Consider the following 21,634-nt stretch of genomic DNA (forward strand, 5'->3'; position numbering starts at 1 on the left):
TCATCAAACCCCATACCTCACTCTTGCTAGGCAAGCACTCTACCACTCAGTTACAACTCTAGCCCCTGTGCATTTTTATTCACATTAATCTTTGCACTGTGTTCCTTCTCCAGCATGTGAGCATGCCCCATGTATATACACAGACACACACTCTTATATATTTACATGAATACATATCTGAATCTATACCTCCTTTTGCTTTTTTAATGGGCCTGAAATCAGCAGCAGTACTGCATAAACATTAAAATATGATACTTTTGACTGATTACTGACATCTCATTAAATGTATTTCAGAAGTTGCTTGAGAATATTTCATTTTTAAATGTGATTTTTTATATTGGAAATCTGCATTTGAAGCTGAGTGAGGTGGTCCATTGCTCATAAACTTAGCTACTTAGGAGGCTGACACAGGATTCAAATTCAAGGCCTACATTGGCAACTTGGTGAGACCCTGTCTCAAAAAGAAAAAAGACTGGGGATGTAGTCTAGGGTAGAGGAGTGCCTAATATTCATGAGTGCTGAAGTTCAATCTTCAGTACCACATTCAGAAAAGAAAAAGTGGGGCTGGGGCTATAGCTCAGTGGTAGAGTACTTAACTGGCATGGGTGAGACACTGGGTTTGAACCTCAGCACCACATAAAAAGTAAATAAATAAAGTTATTAAAAATATGTATGTTTTTTAAAAAATAAAAGAAAAAATCTACATTTTGAAAATATTGCTTGCTATTCCATGAAGCTTGCTTGAAGAATATTATTGCATTTTGGGACTTATACTGATTTTGGGAGATGGACATAATGTGAGGGAGAATAAGAAACAGAACTAAGTCTATATCTTGTATCCAAAATACACCAAATAGCTGCTTTTAATAGTGACTTTGTTTTTCACTTTGTAAGAAAGAGTTATACATGACCTGTGTAACTTTTAGTGTATTGGAAAAAGCATAGTTCTAGCCTCTCTGCTCATGCACCTGTAATTTTGTTTGAGGATTTGAGACAAAGATTTTTGCCTATCAGAAAATAAAATAAAACTTCACACCAAAAAATAACCAAACAAATGCAACATTTTCTCCAACTCAGTTTTTGCTATCAGCTTTGTAGTTTGTTACTCAGAAACAAAGTTTGAGGTATTGAATAAACAGTAGCACCACAGAATTTGTGAAAGAGATCTACTATAGCATTCCCCACCCCCCTTGCAAACCAAATTACTTATTTATTTACTTATTTATTTACTTACTTATTTATTTATTATATGGTTTTGAGGATCTAACCCAGGGCCTCGCACGTGCTAGGTGAGCGCTTTATCACTGAGCCACACTCCCAGCCCCTCTATTATGGCATTTTATGAAGAGGAAACCAGGAGCCAAAGAAATTACTCCTGAAATTAAACAGTGGTTGAGCTGGAGCTAATAGAATGGGGTTTTAAATTCCAGCTCAATTTTCTTTCTATTTCAACAAGATTAATTATGTTCTTTTTGGACTTACTGGCAACTGTAAAACACTTCCTACCTCGATGGGATTTATTTTTTGCTCATTGTTGAACCAATGTCTTAAGCAAAAGTGGCTATAGGTAGGATTATGACTTACTTAAAAACTAAGGTATATTTTAATTTTTCTTAGCTTTTGAAGGCCATTTTTTAAAGATGTGTTGACTTTTTAAAAATATTTTTATTAGTTATTGATAGACCTTTATTTATTTATTTGCTTATATTTGATGCTGAGAATTGAACCCAGTGCCTCACACATGCTAGGCAAGTGCTCTACCACTGAGCCACAACCCCAGCTTCTTGAAGTCCATTTTTTATAAACTGAACTGTGCTTGTTTGAGGAGTTATTCAGTGCATTTTATGTTAAAGACAGCTGAGATTATGTCACATGTTTGTTCCTAGATTTAGTACTGAGGTGCATGTGTGTGGCGGCTGTGTTTCTTACTAACCATTTGCTTCTTGTGTTGCCATTCCATTGTTTCCTGTGTGTATGTATGGGTGTCTGTCTCCCTGTGTTTTATCATTTTGAGTTTCTTCACCTTTCTTTTGATTTGTCTTTCCATGGTCCTGTTCCATTGGGGGTTTTTGTGTCTTTTTGTTTATATGTGTGTGTTCCCTCTACCATTGGCCATACTGTTTCTCAGAAAGCCAGTCTCCCGCAAATTGTACCCTCCACACCAGGTTTCTGTCCCTGCACCACCTGGGGGGTTTGTTTGGGACTTCCTGGGAAAGTGAGTGATATGTAAGGCTACAGTCTTATACTAGAGTAAATTGCTGCTGCTGTTCTTGCTACTGCTGGGGCTTGCTGGGGATTTTGCTTGATCAGAATTAAAGAACAGCCAGTGACACTGTATTTCTTAGTTAACCTGCTTTTGGATAAAATCAGTCTATGTTCTTTCGGGTAAGGTTCTGTACTGCTAGTTGAAATCATTTTAGTCTTTGTTTCCAGCTATCTTTTATGTGGTTGTGCTTACACTGGCTTGCCCTTTGAGTGGCTCCTTAACTGATAAAATTATTTCACCACATTTTAATTCAGCATATAGAATTCATTTCTAAAGGACATTGAGCAATCTTTTAAGTGCAAATATTAAAACAAACTATAATTATTAATAGATTAATCATTAATAGATTTTCATTAAACCAAAGAAAATTCTTAGTATTCTATGCATTTCATAGTACTTCTTATGTAAGAATTTCCAGGATGAAAAGATTTAGGTTATATCATGAAGTATTTCCACTTATATTCTTTGTGGACTAGAGAAATAAATGAATGGTCCTTTCTAATGTTGACTCCTAAAGAAAAGAGTAATTCTTGTAACAAAATGATTTAGTGTTATAGCACTCACTTGTTTTAACATTATACCAGTCTCTTGACCTATTGTAATTAAAAAATAAAATTGGACAAGTCCACCTATACAACTGCAAATACAAAATATTTTCTTCAGGTAAATGTGACTACTTCTAAATTCACATTCCTTACTGTGGTGTGAATCAGATCGAATTTAAGAGAAAAAGTACATGTAGGGCATGTATACACAGAGAAATATATACACATATTAAGAAATTTGTTATAAGGAATTATTTTGCATGGTTGTGATGGCTGATTAGGCAAGTCTGAAATCCTGTGGCAGGCTGACAGGAAGGGAAGATCCTGAGCAGGAGGGAACTTGTGTCAGCACAAGCCAAAGCTGTTGTACATGGGTAGAATTTCTTTTCACTCCTAGGGAAATCTTACCTGTTTCCAAGACCTTCTGAAGGATTCAGTTGTGCCCACTCAGATTATCTGGGATAATCTCCCCTACTTAAACTGATTAGAGGCTTTAAGTACATCAGCAAAATACTTTCACAACACATCTATCTAGATGGGTGTTTGATGGACTCACTGGGCACTGTAGCCTAGCTGTGTTAATACTTCAAGAAAGCTATCATCCAGTGGCTTTGGATAGTTTGCATAGAAAAAAAATCAAAACAGAGTTTGAGTGTCCCTATATAAATGGATAGAATTAGATTAGCCTCAGGAATGCCAAATGTAATTGAGAATTTGTCTTCTAAAATAAGCATGTTGGAGTTTCTATTTAGATTCAGAATGAATAGGCTTTTCTCTTATATAATGTTTATGATTTTTAGAGACAAGAGTAATGATAGAATTCTGTTAGTATTTTTTCAATCTTCTGAAAGAATTGTTTGTTGTCTGCTCTTTCACTCATGTTATCCCTTTTTACTAAATACTCATGTGATGGCAGTACACTGGGGACAGTGTTTCCCGTGCCATATATTGTGTTCTGTTTTACATTTTTGCTTTATTGCCTTTTTATAATCCCAAATGACTAATGAATACTCAAGAGTTTAGTGTTTTACAGCAGAAATTCTCAGTTTTACTCTGACATTCAATGTGATTAGAGTCAACATACTATTAAGAAACTTTTGTATTTAGAGAATGGCAGCCATCTTTTGAGTTTCATATAATTTGGTTGGCAAGAATTGCCTTTGTTAATTGAATTTAGGAATTTTCAGTGATCTAGAGAATAATAAGAGTTACTGTGTGATGTGAAGAGTTAAAGGAAAATGTAAATTTTACTGTTCTTCATTTGAGGAACTATAAAAGGACGTTAGTGCATGTATATTTTTATTTTGAGGTGTGTTCAGATTTAGCACAGAGGTTATTTGTGGGGCAGTCAGCAAAGGCCCATCTGATAAGGTAATGTTTGAGAAGACACTTGAATGAGGGGCTCTGTCCTCCAGAAGTCCTTAGAAGCCCTTAAAAAAAATTCCAACAACTTTATATACCTATTGTTACCTTATTTCAGCTTTGACAAATGTATACTACAATCAAAATACAGAACATTTCCTTCACCCCCAGAAATGTCTCTTTGCAGCACATCTCCTCCCATTCCCAACCATAGATATGATTATCATTTTCTAAATTAATTTTTAATTTTCTTTAGTTGTAGATGGACAGAGTACCTTTAATTAATTAATTTTATGTGGTGCTGAGGATCACACCCAGTGCTTCACATATGTGAGGCAAGTGCTCTACCATTTAGCCATAACTCCAACCCTCTAAATTAATTTTATACACAGCCCCCTCCTTTTGCCTTTGCTTTTAGTTTTCTGCTTTTCTTTATTTATTTCATCTGGAGCGCAGAAAAGAATAGAGTATACCAATAAAATATTGTTACTCTTCTATCTAATCACTAATTATCCAAATCTGAAGTTTGTGAATTGCATCCCCAACTCCAGAAATGAATCCTGATTCATTTAAGCCCATAAGGATAATTTCTGGTGGCTAGTTGTTCATGGAGCACATAATGCATAAGTAATTTGAGAAAGAAAGACTACAGAGACTTTAGGGAATAATTTTCTTATGAGGAAGACTTGCAAGAAGAAAGGTAATCTCTTTCTCCAGGACACTCTTGTATCTGGATGGGATGTCCAGAACTATTGCAACTGCCTTGTAAGCTGCCTAAAGTGAAGTCAGCATCCGGAGAGTAATAGTTAAGAAAACCATAGAGAGATAGAGCTTAGAACCTGAAGGCACTATTCCTGAAACTACTGCTTTTAAGACTTCTCATCATGTGAGATAGTATGTTTTCTTACTGTTTAAGCCAGTTTTAAGAAGGATTTTGTTATTTGCAACCAAATGCATTCAAACTAATACAACTAATTGCATACTGATTTTCTTCCTACCTTTTTCCTATAGAAGAAGCATTCATTTTGAAAAGAATTTAATTTTTTTTTCTTATTAGTCATCACTCGAATGTGCTAGAAGCAGCAATGGGGCCTCTTTGTTTCCCTAATACTTTCTGAATGTTAAACAAACAAACAAACAAAACACAAATCTAATGACTTAATAACTTGACCAAATCAGAAGCGATTCCCTCATTGCCCATTTTGATTCTTAAATAAGGTCATAATTTGAGGGTACCAGTTAAATTAGTAATAAACTACTCTGTTAGACTGTTATTTTTTAATATGTCTGTACAGATTTCAATCTTATTTTTCCTGTATTTTGGTCGTTTTTGTTTTCTTTTGTCCCTATCTTACCTGGATTTATCCCCTACTCAGATATCTGGAATTGCTTTTGGAAGAGGCACAAACAGAAGATTCTTGCCCCCACCCAACCAGATGACCACTTTAAAAGGGAATATAATTTTGTCTTTTTGAAAGTAAATTTGTGTTGTGGTAGAAGTGGTGTATTGCACTTTGAAATATGGCATTACTCTTCTTTTGGACTCAATGAGCAATTCTTTTCTTTTAGAAGAAACATTGACAAGCAAACTGCCATATGTTTTGAGTGGAGATTTCTTGTACGACCTCTTGAAAGCTTGTGTGCTTGACTTGTTATGTGTCCGGTAGATCTTATCTTTCTACAAGAAATTTCTTAAAAAAAATTAATATAATTTGTTTTGGAATTTTAGCAACCTCTTTATATATCATGAATTTTGTTTGTTTTAGGAAAACTTATTTCATGGATTTTTGTTATACAGACAAGAAATCTGAGGCCCAGACAGGATAAATGACTGCTTCTATATCATAAGTAGTAGCAGAGTTGTACCTAAGAATTCTAGGGTCTGTTTCTTCTTTTTCTCCTTTGGAACCACTTGTGTTCTGTTTTTATTAATGGCCCCATTTCCTAGAATGGGGTCGTATAGACAACCAAATGATCCAGAGGCTGTTTATTTGTGGACCTTGAAGACAGGTGCTTGGGAACTGGCCTGTGAGTCGCTTTGCTGCTAGGTCATAGTTTATCTGCCTGTGTGACTCCTAGCTCTTCTTTTAGTTTGAACTCTGTTAAATTGATGCTTCTGGCTCCAGGAATCTAAGACTAAGCAATGTAGCACCTGTTGTCATTTCTTTTATAGATGATGCCAGTGGAGGCATTCTTCCACAGCTTTTCCAACAGCTAGAAATTTCATCGACGAAGTCTCAACTCCTTCAGGTCTGGTTGAACTCTCCTGAGAAGTAATACTTAACAGACAACTAGGGCTGGCCATCCCAATTAACTCATGCCCTAGGACATAGGAGAGTCATAGAGAAGGGACTTGTTGAACTTTGGAATCATAGGTCTTTGGTGGGTTTTTTTTTGTTTTTGTTTTTTTAATTTAAGGACAAATATTAAATGACAGTGGCTTGGGAGGTTGTTTAGGTAGAAGTCTAAAAAGTAATTTTGAAACCTGGACTGCTCATTTCAGGTCCTTAAGCCCTAGTGTAGGTAGAGATCTAGGTTGGAGAGGGAAAGCTAGGATCTTGTGCTGCCATGATAGCTATTCTGAGGAAGAGCTAGATGTCAGTTTTGTCATTCATAGATATGTACATAGTTGTTAGACCAGCCTTCTGGGTAGTTTGGTAATGCTTTTGTTGTTTTGTTTTGCTTTTGAAAAAAGGAAAAAGAAGTTTTATTGATTTGCTCTCAAAGGAGAAGCACAAGGAACCCCTGTCCCAGAGGCTGTGATTCTGCCCATCAAAGGGAGCCAGGGGATTTTTTAAAGAGGTGATTCAAAGGCTATATTCTGCGTATTCAATCCACCATTGTAATTCACTTGTTAATTTGGAGGATAGTTATTTCTGAAGTCTTCTGGTGCCATCTGAATTACCTTCTGAGTAGTTATGATAGAGGGACCTTTTCCTGTTTTGAGAAGGTTAATTTTCCCTTCTTTCCTAATTAACCATCTTTTCCATGCCTTATGTAGATCTATTGGTTCTAGGCTTTTACATCCTGGTTAAACTTGAATTTTGTGGACTAGGAAGAAAACTTAATCAGTACTTACAATATTGTTTTTAGGGGAACTGCATTCTGAATCATTCTGAGTTAAACAACTAACTTTATTTTAAAATGCTATATGGTCTATCTAGTTGGGCTTAGTTACTTGATTTTTTTTTTTTTAAAGTAAGGGTGGTCCCAGTTTGCTCAAACTTAGATCCATGGTAGTTAGCCCCTGAATTAACTGTCTAAACTACTAAAACATTAACTTACAGCACCTCTTAATAGGAATGAGAAGTGTCTGTACTTCTGTAGATGAAGAATCAAAGTACTGAACTGAGCTTGAACAAAAAGAACAGGGACTTTTCCCTATCATGCCAGCAGTGATTTTATCTGGGAATGTTACTTGCATATGTGTATGTTTAAGAGAGAGAACTTTACTGGCAACTTTTGGAGAAATTAGGTAAGATAGTTGGTAGGTTTCAACTGAATGCCTCAGGGTGATGGCCCTTTGAGTTTCTTATGTTCTTTTAAAGATTTTACGAGTACTATTTGAACTTTTATGTAATGAAAATGGAGATGCTTCTATTTGTCATTAATCCTCCAAAATGAAGCTAGTTGATAGGATGGTGTTTCCAGTTCTTAGTTTGATAATCTTGCAAGAATGAACTGTTTTCTTACAAAGGAAGTCAAAATTAGTAGGTATATGTTTTTTTTTTTCTTATTTACCTTTTTTACTCTTTTCTCTTTGATTAGAATTTTCTTTCCTGTTATTTGTTTGTGGCAGTTTGACTCCTTTTAAAACAGTTATCCTTTTCAAAGTTTATCCCTTTCAGTAGTAATCTCCTTTTCCTTTTGTGGGTGTAGGAGGATACCGGGGTCAGGGCACTTGACCACTGAGCCACATCCCTAGGCCTATTTTGTATTTTATTTAGAGACAGGGTTACCTGAGTTGCTTAGCACCTCACTTTTGCTGAGGCTGACTTTGAAACTCATGATCTTCCTGCTTCAGCTTCCTGAGCTTCTGGGATTACAGATGTACGCCACCTCTCCCAGCTTCCTTTTCCTTTATTTTTGCTTCTGATAGTATCTATTACATTCTGTCCTGCACATTATTGAGGAACTATTAAATATATATGTTAAAAAAATGAAGGTAGTCCTCTTTTTTAATCCACCATTGAGTCATCTCACAGTTCTTCCCTATGTCTTTCCATCACCCATACTATTAAGATCCTTTAGAAAGTAAAAAGATGACGATTCAAATAGTCTCTTAAAACCTTGGTAGTTAGATTGAAAATATTATTTGTATATTTGTTTCTTTTGTGTGATCATTATATGTTACCATATTATGATATATGTATATACATATATTTACATGGTATGTTTGTTTACACACAATTTTCCTTCTGTAAAAGTACCTAAAGTATTCTTATATAATTTAGCCTGGTTCAGTGGATTTATTTTTAAATCCATAGGTTAAACAAAAGAATAGCTAGGTTTCTCTTCCCTCTTTTTGTCATGAGACACCAATCCTAACTTTATTATTTAATTTTTTTTTTTTTTTTTTTAGTTATAGGTGAACACAATGTCTTTATTTTACTTTATGTGGTGCTGAGGATTGAACCCAGTGCCTCATGCATGCCAGGCGAGTGCTCTACCTCTGAGCCACAACCCCAGCCCCCTAACTTTATTTTTGAATTTTAACATTGCTGATATGTACATGTAATGGCATGGCCTAATTTAATTGGTATGATTTTTTTCTTAGTGATATATCTTACATCTTTGCTCAATTGACACACGATTGGAGAGTAGACAAAATTGTTGAATGCACAAGGGGAAAAATGTAGTATTTCTAAATTAACATTATTTTATCATATATTTCATTTCAAATGTGTCACCAAAGTAATGTATTTTTTAATACTGTTATTATTATAATTAGATATTTTGACTATTTTATCTACAGTCTAAGTTTATATAGGTCAATCTAAAAATTATTTTTGGTTCTTCTCATTGGGAACATGTTTCAGATTATTTTACACTGGCAATACACTGTATTCAGGCATTTATGATATAATATAACTTAGAAATGTAACCCTAGGTATTTAGTCTTCATATTTGTAAATAGAACATGTTTCAGATTATTTTACACTGGCAATACACTGTATTCAGGCATTTATGATATAATATAACCTAGAAATGTAACCCTAGGTATTTAATCTTCATATTTGTAAATGGAACATGTTTCAGATTATTTTACACTGGCAATACACTGTATTCAGGTATTTATGATATAATATAACCTAGAAATGTAACCCTAGGTATTTAATCTTCATATTTGTAAATGTTTTTCCTTAAAGAAGTTCTGAGTGGATACCCAGTATAATATCCTCATTATCTGCCATATATAAGTTGATCTGCTTATAGCTTTGGTATAAATTGCTGTATAATTCATGAGGAAGATGATTCTTTAAAGAAAAAGTTTCCTGCTAGTCAAGGTGGCACATGCTTGTAATCCCAATGACTTGGGAGGCTGAGGCAAGAGGATTGAAAATTCAAAACCAGCCTCATCAACTTAATGAGGCCCTGTCTAAAAATAAAAAGGGCTGGGGATGTTGCTCAGTGGTTAAGCACCCTTGGATTCAGTGCCTGGTACCCCCCACCACCACCCCCAAATTACCATTTCAACTGTTTTTAGTGTTCAGTGACGTAGGTAAATTCACATGGTTTTGTAACCATCACAGCCATCCAAATTCAGAGTTTTTTCATATTTCCACACAAAAACTCTAACTATTAAACATTAATTTCCCATGTTTCCTTCTCCTTTCCCCTGGCAACCACCATTTTTCTCTCGTTTCCATGAGTTTGTCTATAGATAACTCATGTAAGTAGAATTATTCACTATTCCTCCTTTTACGTCTGGTTTATTTCACTTAATGCAATGACTTAGGTTCATCCATGTTTCATTCCCGGTTTAAAAAAGAAAGAAAAAGTCTCCTTACTTTAAAATTTTTGATTATGTATCTTTGATCCTCATGTCAAAGAACAGGTTCTTAATGTTGCTGGCATAGAATGGAAACAACTGGGGTTGCTCGTGGTTGAGAGGAATAATAATACAATGTGTGTTCTGCTTGAAAGAAAATGATGTGTTTAAAAAAATGAAAATCCTCAAAAGGCATAAAATGTTCCTGAAGTATTACAGCTGAACATGACTGGTTCTTTATCTGATCTCACTTGCTTCAGCTTGCTTTCTGGGGAAGTTGCTAGTTTCTTCTTCCTCTTTGATCAATTTCACTGATTTCATTTAATAGGAGAAAAAAAATTACACAGCTTTGTATATTCATTTCTATTAGGTCATCTTCCCAATGTTCCTTGTGGGCACAGCACCTATAGAGATTTATTGTGTTTATTGGCTTCCTTAATTTTATACTTTAAAGTGTGAACATTAGAATCACAAACATTTATTTCATGTGCAGATTTTTCCTCCTAAATGAATACCCCAAGAACTATAGTTTGATACTGAGATGAAATATGATTCACAAACAATAAAATAGGTTAAATTATGATTAAAGTTGCTTGCTGTTGTCAGGAATAAACTCAAAATAATCTCCCCCCATGGATTTTACATGTGTTACATAAACCCTTACCATCTGTAGGAACTTTCAGTTAATATCAGTATTTATCTAAAATTATTCTTTCTGTATCATTACCAACAAAAACAGAGCCTTAGAGAAATGATCTACTTAGTGATTGGTCTCTTTTTGCCTTTGAACCTTGTTTGTATTTGACACTGATAAATATGTTAAAGATTCTTGGATTTGTATATATTCCTGAAGAAGTATCATAGAGCATATAAAAGTAATTTCAGGTGAGACATCAGCATACCCACATTCTTATCCTCTGCCTGCCAGTTACCTGCAGTGTGACTGTGAGCAAGTCATTTGTTTTTGTTTTTCATCTCTTCATTTTATATAGTGGTTATAATAAATCTTACCCTCCTTTAAAAATTCTCATAGTGACTTTTAAAAACTTTAGTTTTAGTTAGGATATGAATTAGACTTTTTAAATGAGATACCAGATTTTTAAAAACAAAGTGAAAATTGAAATGGTGCTTGCATTCAATAAATAAACTGGCCATTAGAAGTCTTAAATATTTGAAGGTTAATACTGATTTCAGTGAAATTGATTAATTCTTCAAAAGGAAAACTGCCTGTTGTTATGAAAGGCAATAATGAACTGCAGGGGATTCATGCTATGTAGGAATAATAAGCATGACAACTTTGCAACTCTTACTGCTGAGCAATGTGTCAGAAATGAATTTGTGTTACAGAGTCTTTCTTGTTCATTGTTGCCTTTAGATTGCACCATTTGAAGATTTTATTAGGAATGAGAAATACTGATTGTGATCAGGGAAAAATTTTTTGCAACATTTGAGAAAATTATTTCAAAATCTCTCATGTAAATGGGAGTTCTGTATTCTGTAGAATAACTGAAGCTGTCATTGTCTTTCTGCCTCTCCTTTTGGATAAATTGGATCCTCTTAATGGAAAGGGGAGCAAAAAGAGTACTCAGTTATAAGGTAGGAGTATATAAAACTGAGCTGACTAAAGTTGTAAAATCACTTAATGACAGTTCTAGCTACTTAAATGAGAAGAGGGTAGCTAACTTCCTCTTATGTTGCTTAGTAGTTAAGAAATTGTTTTTTTTTTCCTGTCCCAGGAAATGATAAATTTTAGACAAAAATTTCTTCCTTTAGAAAGATTGATTAAAGTATGATGGTGTAATCTAATAAGAAAATGTACTTCTTGAGAGTGAAAATCTGAAGTTACTAATTTTTAGTGCCTATGCAGAATCTGTGTGTCCTGTTCTTTATTCCTGTGCTTTATGTTTTGTCTATGTCCATAATTAATATTTCTGAATATTGTCCTTATTAATTATTTCTGACTTTCTCTTTCACATTTCATCCTGGATTTGCTGTTTCCTTCAGTCTCACCTCAAGGTCAGTATGTTTGTACAAAAACAAAGATGATGTAATTGAACCTTGTTTACTAACATTAGCTTCAATTCTAACAGGTCACTAAAATGATAGAACTTATTCTAGGAAAAAAATGTCTAGAAATCTGGTTGTGAGTGTTTAAAATGTCTGAGTATAATGTTTACTAAAAGTGAATACAAATTTTTATATTTTGAAAGAATGAGAATCTGGGCATGGTGGCAGTACCTATAGTCCCAGTGACTGGGGAGGCTGAGGCAAGAGGATTGCAAGTTCATGGGTAACCTCAACAAGACCTTGTCTCAAATTTAAAAAAATAAAAGGACTAGGGGTGTAGCTGACTGATAAAGCGCCCCTAGGTGGGTTCAACCCCAGTAGCAAAAAGGGAGCAGGGGTGGAGTTGAAATAGTGAAAGTAGAATCAGACAACCAGAGTTTGAGAGAATGATAGCTGTAAAGAGCCACCTGAGGAATGCGGGGTGGGGGGGAGTACAGTAAGGATGACAGAAAGAAATTTGACACAGTCTATGGATTTATGTAAGAATCTTTGAAGTTTTTTTACCAAGAAAAATCTTTGCACACACATACAACTTTTACACTTTACACTTTTGTTTCGTGATTCTGCTAAATGATAGAATTACTGGAAAAAAAAAAAGCATATATATGTGTTCAAGGCATTATGGTAGAAGTTTTACATTATTTGTTTCACTTCATCTTCTCAGCAATGTTATAGGAATTATTTCTATTTTAAGCTGAAAAACACAAGTACAAAGCTAATTTAATAACTTACCCATTTTTACTAGTGAGCAAACTGTAGAAGAAGCTGCCTAAAATAGTCAGAAACCTGAATTTTTAAAGTTATTTTTCATGTGAGCCACAGCAGTGTGAATTATAGCATGAGAATTTATGATAGTTCAGAAAATGAATTTGTTTTGATTTGTATTTTTCTAATTGATAAAGATGTAGAACTTTTTAAAATATATGTGTTGATTGATTGTATATCATCTTCTGAGAGGTGTCTACTCAGTTCCTTAGTCCATTTATTGATTGGGCTATTTGTTTTTTTGTTGTTCAGTTTTCTGAGTTCTCTATATACCCTAGAGGTTAGGGCTCTGTCTGATGTGTGAGTGGTAAAAATTTGCTCCCAAGATGAAGGCTCTCTACTCACCTCACTGATTGTTTCTTTTGCTGAGAAGCTTTTTAGTTCAATCCATCCCATTTATGGATTATTGATTTTAATTTTTCCACTATAGGAGTCTAATGAGTGAAGCTGGGGCCTAATCCGACGTGATGGGGATTTCTGCCTACTTTTTCTTCTAGTAGATGCAGTCTCTGGTTTAATTTTGATCCACTTTGCATTGAGTTTTCTGCATGGTGAGAGAGGGAGGGGGAGCATGGAGGATTAGATGAACTCAAGATTGGGCAGAGGAGTGGGAGGGGAAGAGAGGGAGCCTAGGGGTAAAAAAGATGGTGGAATGAGATGGATATCATTACCCTAAATACATGTATGAAGACATGAATGGTGTGGATATGCTTTGTATACAACCAGAGATATGAAAAAATGTGCTCTCTTTATATGTGTGATATGAACTGTAATGCATTCTGCTGTAATGGATAAAAAATTAGAATAAAAATAAAATAAAACCTGAAAAGTAAAAAAAAAAAAAAGAAATGAATTTTTTAGTACCATATACATTTTACCTAGCAATTATTAGTAAATCATTAAATTGTGTGCGTGTGTGTGTCTGTGCACATGCATCCACACATTTGTTGTTTGTTTTTCAAAGCACCCCTTGGATTCCCATGACTAGCATATGGATTATGTAGGGGCAGAGGGGCAGATTATTATTCTGCTGAGGAACTAAGATTGGGGGATAAGATTTCTCCAGGGTCAGCCAAGGATGATATGTAGATTTGAAGCCAGCTCTTCTTATTTCAACATTGAAACTCTATACTATAAGCACTCTAACCTATGAAGTAGCCCCAAATTGTTTGGATTTTCTTAGATATCTCATCTGCAGTTTTCTTATCAGTAAAATTGGGATAATTGACTAACATGTAGTCAATACAAATAGGACTTAGAGTAGCATATGCCACAAGGTAAGCAGTCAACAAATGGAGCTTTAGGATAGTTCCAGCCTTTTTAATGGAATGCTATTTGATCCATCATGTTATAGCATGATGTCATGTATGTCAGGTTCTTTTAAATACTGTACTGTTCTTATTGGTTCATACTGACTTCCAGCACAAAGGGACACGATTTGAGAGCTGCATCATTAGGTAATTTCATCACCATGCAAACTTCATAGGATATATTTATTTACACAAACTAAGATGGCTATAATGACATTTGCATTACAATCCCATGTGACCTCTGAAGTGATTGTGACATGGGTCACAATCCCATGTGACCTCTGAAGTGTATTTCTATTCAACTGTGTATGAATAGAAAATGACAAAAGAAGATACAGTTTATCTGCAATGATATTTTAGGACTCCACTTACCTTTTGAGGTGCAAAATTCGTATTATAAGTGGAAGATGAAGCTGAGGCTCTGTTGGGAAAATTTCTTTCCCATTTCTGTTCACCGAAATGTCTTCTCAGTGTTTAGTTGAGAACCTAACTGTTATTTCTGAAGAAGTCCCCTTATTTTTGACTCATTTGAAAATAAGAAGTGTAAGGCTAGGGTTGTGGCTCAGTGGTAGAGCGCTTGCCTAGCACGTGGGAGGCACTGGGTTTGATCCTCAGCACCACATAAAAATAAATAAACAAAAAAAGGTATTGTGTCTATCTACAATTAAAAAAAATAAGCAGTGTATGTGAAGTGTAAATCGGAGTAGAAAAAAAAAAGAAACCTCTTGTCATTAATTATCCAAACCTAATTCATAAAGGGTCCTTCAGTCAGATTTATACTGTCCTCTTTTCTCTTACCTGATAACCACTTTATAAAATAAATAGAGTTTTAAGTGATCAACTGTCTCAAAATTTTTATCTTTACTCACCTTTCTTGTATTTTGATGGGAATACGGTTCCAGGCTAAGTCTTCCTATTTTTTTCATTCGTTTCTTCTTATCAGTTTTTAAAACTTGCCTTTTACATTAAATCCTCCTTGTTTCCTTATTTACATTCTCTTTCTTTCCACTGATGATTCTGAACATAAAGTTGTGTCCTACTTTTTTACATCCTTGGTTTTTTTCCCTTCAATTCACTGTACTATCTTACTTTTCCATTTTTTTATTTACTTGAACAATGTTTGAAAGAATCAAGATTCTATTCTTGCTGTCTTCACTTTCACACTTCTTATTTATTTCCCAAACCAATCTAATTTAGATTCTTATCTCACTGCTATACTAAAATTACTAATATGATGTCAAATTCACTAATCTTGTCTTGGGCCTCTTTGATGATTCTGGAGTTTTTTATATTATTGGTTGGCCCCCTTACTTCCTGTAAACTTCTTGTGTAGTTTATGTGACTTTTTTTCTGTTACCTCTCCTTGGTCACACTTTTCAGTTTGTTTTGGTTTTTCTCCTTTTACGTTTCTTACCTCTTAGTGTCTTGTATGTTCTTTTTAAAAAGTTCCTTTTTCATCTATATTAGTAGTCTGCCCTTTTACTTAGATTTATTTTGTTTTGTGTAAATTTTAATGGAATCTACATTTTTAATAAGCTTTATTCATTATAGAAGAAATCTTAGTGTTTTCAGTAAAAATAGCAAGCACATATATAGCACTTAAAAATGACTTTCCCGTTTTCTACTCTAAACATTTTCTCCACATATCATAGTTATCTAAATAATTCTAATTATGGTGAAATCAGAAAACAATTGTGCTTCAGTAGAAAAATATTATGGAATCTTTCGCCTTGGTTTGGAGAACTTTTGTCTCTAACTTAAGCTATGAGCTGACTCATATTTTCAGTGGAAAGTTTTATCATTTGTCTTATTGTCTTAAGGTTTTATTATTTGTCTCATATTTTGTCTTATTGTTTGACTGATTTGATCTCTCACATTCTAAATGAAACTTACGAAAAACTCCAGAAGAATTTGTTCATGGAAGCCTTTGGTGTACACAATTCTCTTGAGCTACAAATTATGTTAATTATAATAATGTTAGATTCATTTTAATAACTTTTACCATGCAGTAAATATATCAAACTGTACTTATTTCCAGATAAGTTTATTTTCCAAGGAAAACACAATAAAATAGGTTTAGTTTTTCCGCCAGCACAGATCACCTTAACCATGATAAGTTTAAAGCCTCTCTTTGTTCCAGAATAGAATTTGGTGCAGTATTTTTTTTTCTATGTAGAATCATTTTGCCATTTTAATTATGACTTTCCCAAGTCTAGTTTAGAACATCAATAGCATATAGTTTAATTTATTGATGTTTTTGAGATAGAATTGAATGTTTTGGGTGACTTCATTAGGTCACCTTTGGCAAGATTCTTCGGTGTTTATTTTAACAACCTATTTTTTGTTGTTGTTGTTAACTTTGCTATAACTTTTGCTATAACACTTGTAGTTTTTCTATTATACATTTCCATTTTGGATAGATTTATTTTGTTCTCCTCTTCTTCAGTTATCTTCCTTTGCCCTCCTCTGGCTACCTTTTTCATTCAGTACAAAGACTCTTTATTTAGAGTGATGCTGACTCAATGTGACAGTAGCACTAGGGAATAAATAACTTTTCATGCCTTTTGCTTTCTTAAACAGTTCTGCAAAAATATGTGTCCTCATGCCTGCAATACTAGCTACTCAGAGGCTGAGGCAAGAGAATAATTTGAGATCAGCTTGGTCAGCATAGTCTAAAAATAAAAGTGTGTTTTCTTTTTAAATTTTTTTTCAAATAACATTATTTCCTAGTGTTTTTGTAATAGTCCACACAAGAAAGTGTAGCCACATTTTATGTTAGCTAATGGCTACTGAGATAACAGTGTACTATTTTGAATGATTTTTTGGGTGTAAAAAAGGTGTGAAAACAGAAAAGACTTGGGCTGATCTACCTGTCATCTATCGAAAAGTATTTCAAAATTATATTTTTTTATACAGTTGTCAGATGTAGCAAATAAAAATATGGAGTGTCCAGTTAAAATTGAATTTTAGATAAATAGTGAATAATCTTTTGTATGTTATATAAATATTGGAATTTGCTTATAATAAAATATTAGTTGTTTATCTGAAATATGAATTTGAGTATTCAGCATTATATTGGACAGACTATTTTCAAGCACCCTTCATCTGCTTGAAGTGTGGAGGTGGGGAGTTATATTAATTGTGTTATTTGGTATATATAGAACCCAAAGATGCAGAATGTGGGGTCTTGGAGTGGAAATTTGCATGCAGCTCTGCCTCTTAACTTAGCAGTTGTCAAAAATAGGTATTTACTTGTTATCTTTTGTTTTTTTTTTTAATACTAGTACTATTTTGTGGGAGAAATTCATTAACTGAGTAAAATCATAATACTGTAATTAGCAATTAGACTTTTAAAATCAATCTCAATGAGTTTATTTTTAAGGTAGCTATTGATATGCATTGTTCCATATGATTATCAATATATATGCAATTCACACAATTTTAAAAATTTATGATTTCATGTAACATGTTTTTATAAGTGTTAGGTCCTTAGGCCAGAGTAACTCCAGACCTAACAATAAGCATATTTTTCTTTTTGTCCTAGTTCTTAGGTGAGAAGTGCTGGTCCCTCACCATTTTATAGCCTGTTGTATGAGAAGTTTCCTTTATTTTTAACTATCTATCTATCTATCTATCTATCTATCTATCTATCTGTTTATTTGAGTCATCTGGTTCACAGATCAATATTTATTTATTTATTTGAGTCATTTGGTTTACAGATCAACATTTCCAGGCGATATTGCATTTTAGATAGGTGATAATGTGATTATTTGGTAAGATACTTCAGAGCAATAACTCTCAAACTTTGGTGTTTTGCAAATTGAATGGGAGTTTGTCCATATTTAGTTATTTGATGGATTTGGTGGAAGCGTAAGTTTCTACATTTCTAAAACTTTCCAGTGCTGATGCTGCTGGGCTGTTAAACTTGCTTTGACTTGAAAGGCTTTAGCAAGTAAACAGTTTTTAAATAGATGTGTCCTCTTATTTAATAAAATTTACAAACATTGAACATTATCCCTTGATTTCCCTGTGCTAAATTACATATGAACTTGTTATAAAAATCTATTTTTCCTTGATTTCAGGATACCAAGGTGACCTTTTGCCCCTGTTAAAGGCCCTGCGAGGTTTCTTATTGGCACGGATACAAGAGTCAAGTTAAAATTCCAGCATGTTAGAGCAAAAGCACTGTTTTCATTGGCACCTGTTGCTTTGTTACTTAAATGTATGAAAACATTTTGAGTAGTGTAACAGAATGACAAGATGTTGAGGATGAGGAATGGGGAGAGGAGAGTTAAACTTCAGAACATTTTGATGAGGCTATCCTTTCACACAAACTGTCGAAAAGCTTCTAGATTTCTGATATCATGTAATTGGCTTGAAGTTCCCAGAATTTGAGATTGTAATTTGGGAGTAACAGATGAGGAAATCAAGGATCTTGATTAGCTGACAGCTAACAAATCTGTGAGGTGATTTGGTTTATTTGCATGTACTTTGGGATTGTTCCCTTTAATTTTTTTTGGGGGGGGCCCTTTTCTGGGGATTGAACCCAGGGCTTTGTGTATGTTATGCGTGCATTCTACCACTGAGCTACAACCCAACCCCTATTATTATTATTTTTTTTAACACATCTATATAGTGTTTACCACTTTATATTTTCTTTATCAGTGAAGTTGTTATCTTTATTTTAACCATCTGCTATGTGGGTTGTCAGATTTGAGCATGATAACAAAGATCCATAAAGTAGTTTCTTTCTTTTTGCAAGGGTTTCTAGTTACATGGAGGATGGGATTCAGGAATTTGACCGCTGTCATAAGCAGGATGAAATATATCTGTTTAATTTATATTTACTTAGTTTTCCTTACAGTGATATTGATATGTTTGTTTTTGCTGTTTTGGGAAAAACCACAAAAGAAAATTTTATGATGCTATAGATACTTGTTTTATCTAAATATCAGTTATTATGAGTTCCTAAATGAAAAATCCTTTAATTATGTTGAACCTAAGTATTTTGAAAGTGATAGTGAAAAATTATTCTCTTCAAAAGTGGTTTTTCAGATTGAGATGTTTAAAGGAAAGTTCTTTTTAGATGACTTTCCAAGAGCACTACAAGGAAGGAATAATGAACAGTCTGGAGAAGTGATCAGAATAATGTTGCTCGGATATAATAAAAACTTTTTATAGACTATTTTGTGAGAGGAAGACTCACTTTCTTTTTTTCTTGCTTTAAAGGTTAATTAAATATAAACCATACTAGCTTGCTTATTTCATTATTAGTTCGTTTATTAATGCATCTTTAGGATACATCTGTTCTTTCTTGCTTTATTATAAAAGCTGTCTAATTCCCCTCATTCTCCCCTCCAGTTGTTTCCCCTTCAGTTTATTTTCCAAATTTTGGAAAAATCTTAACTCCGTCATTTCCCTACTTCAGTCCTATATGCTTTGGGTGAACTATACATTCCTGTTTAGCATGAAGTTGTTTGGCTTTTGCTTACCTTCAACGTTTTTTTTTCCTCTCCCCTCTGCTTCTCCAAAGTTAAACTGTAGTCATATTGAACCATAAAGGTTTCCCCCACCTAACACATTCTCCTTTGCTTCAGGCCCTTGTTCATATTTTTCTCTCTGCCCAGAACTACATTTCCTGTAAGATGGGCTAATCCCTTAGGAAAATTTAGATACCACCTTTATGGATGCTTTTCCTGAGTATCAGTACCACCCTGGTCTCCAGGTTAGGTTAGGTCCCTTTCTTGTTTACTCTTTTTTTAAATGAAAAAACAAGCCTCAATATTTTATTATGTGATTCAACAGATTGTTTACTCTTAAAGCACTTATATCTTACATTTGCTTGGATGTTTAGGAGGTATTGGAGATCAGGAATTATTTTATTTATGGAATTATATCTTCAGTGTTTGATTCATGATTATAGTACTTACCCAAATATTTGTCTGCTTAATAAGAAATAAATATGTAAAAAAAAACTCTGCAGGCTCCCAGAGTTTAGATGACTGCAGATCCTCATACATCCCAGAGCCCATTTTCGTAAGTATATTTGTAGTCAGTAATGCTGTTTCTACCCTTTGATTAGTCTTCTTTACCTTATTTACCTGTAGCTTAGCATTTGGCCTATTTCTCTGACTTTAAGGGTTTTTTTTTTTTTTTTCCTAAATGTAAAATTGGTCCCTGATTCTTCTTGCCTAAAAATTTTGTCTTCTGTTTTGGCTGTTCACATAAAGTGTGAAAAAAATCAGTGCCTTACATTTATTTAATAACTAATAGCTTAGTGTACATTTTTTACATTTATCACCTAATGTAAAAGAAGAGATAAATTCCATGGAAGTACTAAAGGTTCATTCTATCATATTCATCATTTAAAACAGAGAGAAAGTTGTGGGGAGATATATATATATATATATATATATATAAAATTTTTAGTTGTTGATGGACCTTGATTTTATTTATTTATATGCAGTGCCGAGAATTGAACCCAGTGCCTCACACATGCTAGGCGAGCACTCTACCATTGAGCCACAACTTCAGCCTGAAAGTGGTAAAGTACATAGAAATGACACTTAACCTTAGAATTGAAGCAGGCTCTCAGAAGAGTTCAGTTGAAAAAAAAAAAAAGAATCAATAACCTATGCTAAGCATTTTTCATGCATTATCTTATTTACTACTCATAACTCTATGTAAGAGTTCCCACGGCATAAATTAAAAAGATTTTTTTTAAAACTAAAAAATCTCATTAAAGCTTAAGAAGGCTAAGATCACATAGCTAATGGCAAGCCAGTATTTAATTTAGAACTCTTCAAACCTTAAAATTTTGCTTTTATATCATTGTGTTCTTAGGGAGTTCTTGCAACCCTGGGGGTATCTTGAATATATTCTGAGATTTAAAAGTATTCCATTCCATGAATGATTTGATTTTGTATTTTCAATTTGATGATAATCAAAACAAATTTTATATATATATATATATATATATATATATATATATATATATATATATAAAAAATATAAGATCATCTATCTGGATGAATATTTTAATGCTAAGTAACAGTATTTTCACCCTTTTTTTTTCAAATATTACTATTATAATTGTTATGGGCCAGTAAGAAAAGGACAGCAGTAGACCCGATGACAAAATGTGTTCAAATGATATTATGATATAGAAAATGAACTTGTTTTTAACAATTTAACAACAAAAAAATTGTTAAACTTTCAATCTCATGTTTTTAGTTTCCTTTGTATTTATAAGTTCTAGATTTAATATTTGTATATTTTTAAGAATTATAATTTATCAGGGGATTTAGAAAAAACTTGCCTTTATAAT

The 21,634-nt window shown here is 33.6% G+C and overlaps 1 protein-coding gene across 22 annotated transcripts in view; it reads left to right on the forward strand.

Annotated features, from left to right (window-relative positions):
• Erc1 (ELKS/RAB6-interacting/CAST family member 1) overlaps window positions 1-21,634 on the forward strand; it is a 564,692-nt gene that overhangs the window by 216,057 nt on the left and 327,001 nt on the right. For 15 of the 22 annotated variants that reach the window (XR_009228273.1, XM_058584138.1, XM_058584139.1 and 12 more), the window contains one exon: window positions 12,170-12,181. The exons of the other annotated variants lie outside the window; for them this stretch is intronic. Coding sequence is in view for 14 of the 15 variants with exons in the window: in XM_058584138.1 (XP_058440121.1) it covers window positions 12,170-12,181 (12 nt within the window). In the remaining variant the exon portion in view is untranslated. The remainder of the gene's footprint in view (window positions 1-12,169; window positions 12,182-21,634) is intronic. 22 annotated transcript variants of the gene reach the window in all.

This window comes from Marmota monax, unplaced genomic scaffold (genome assembly GCF_021218885.2).
Source record: "Marmota monax isolate L192 unplaced genomic scaffold, Marmota_monax_Labrador192_F-V1.1 WCK01_AAM20220418_F8-fsc00163, whole genome shotgun sequence".
Lineage (NCBI taxonomy): Eukaryota > Metazoa > Chordata > Mammalia > Rodentia > Sciuridae > Marmota > Marmota monax.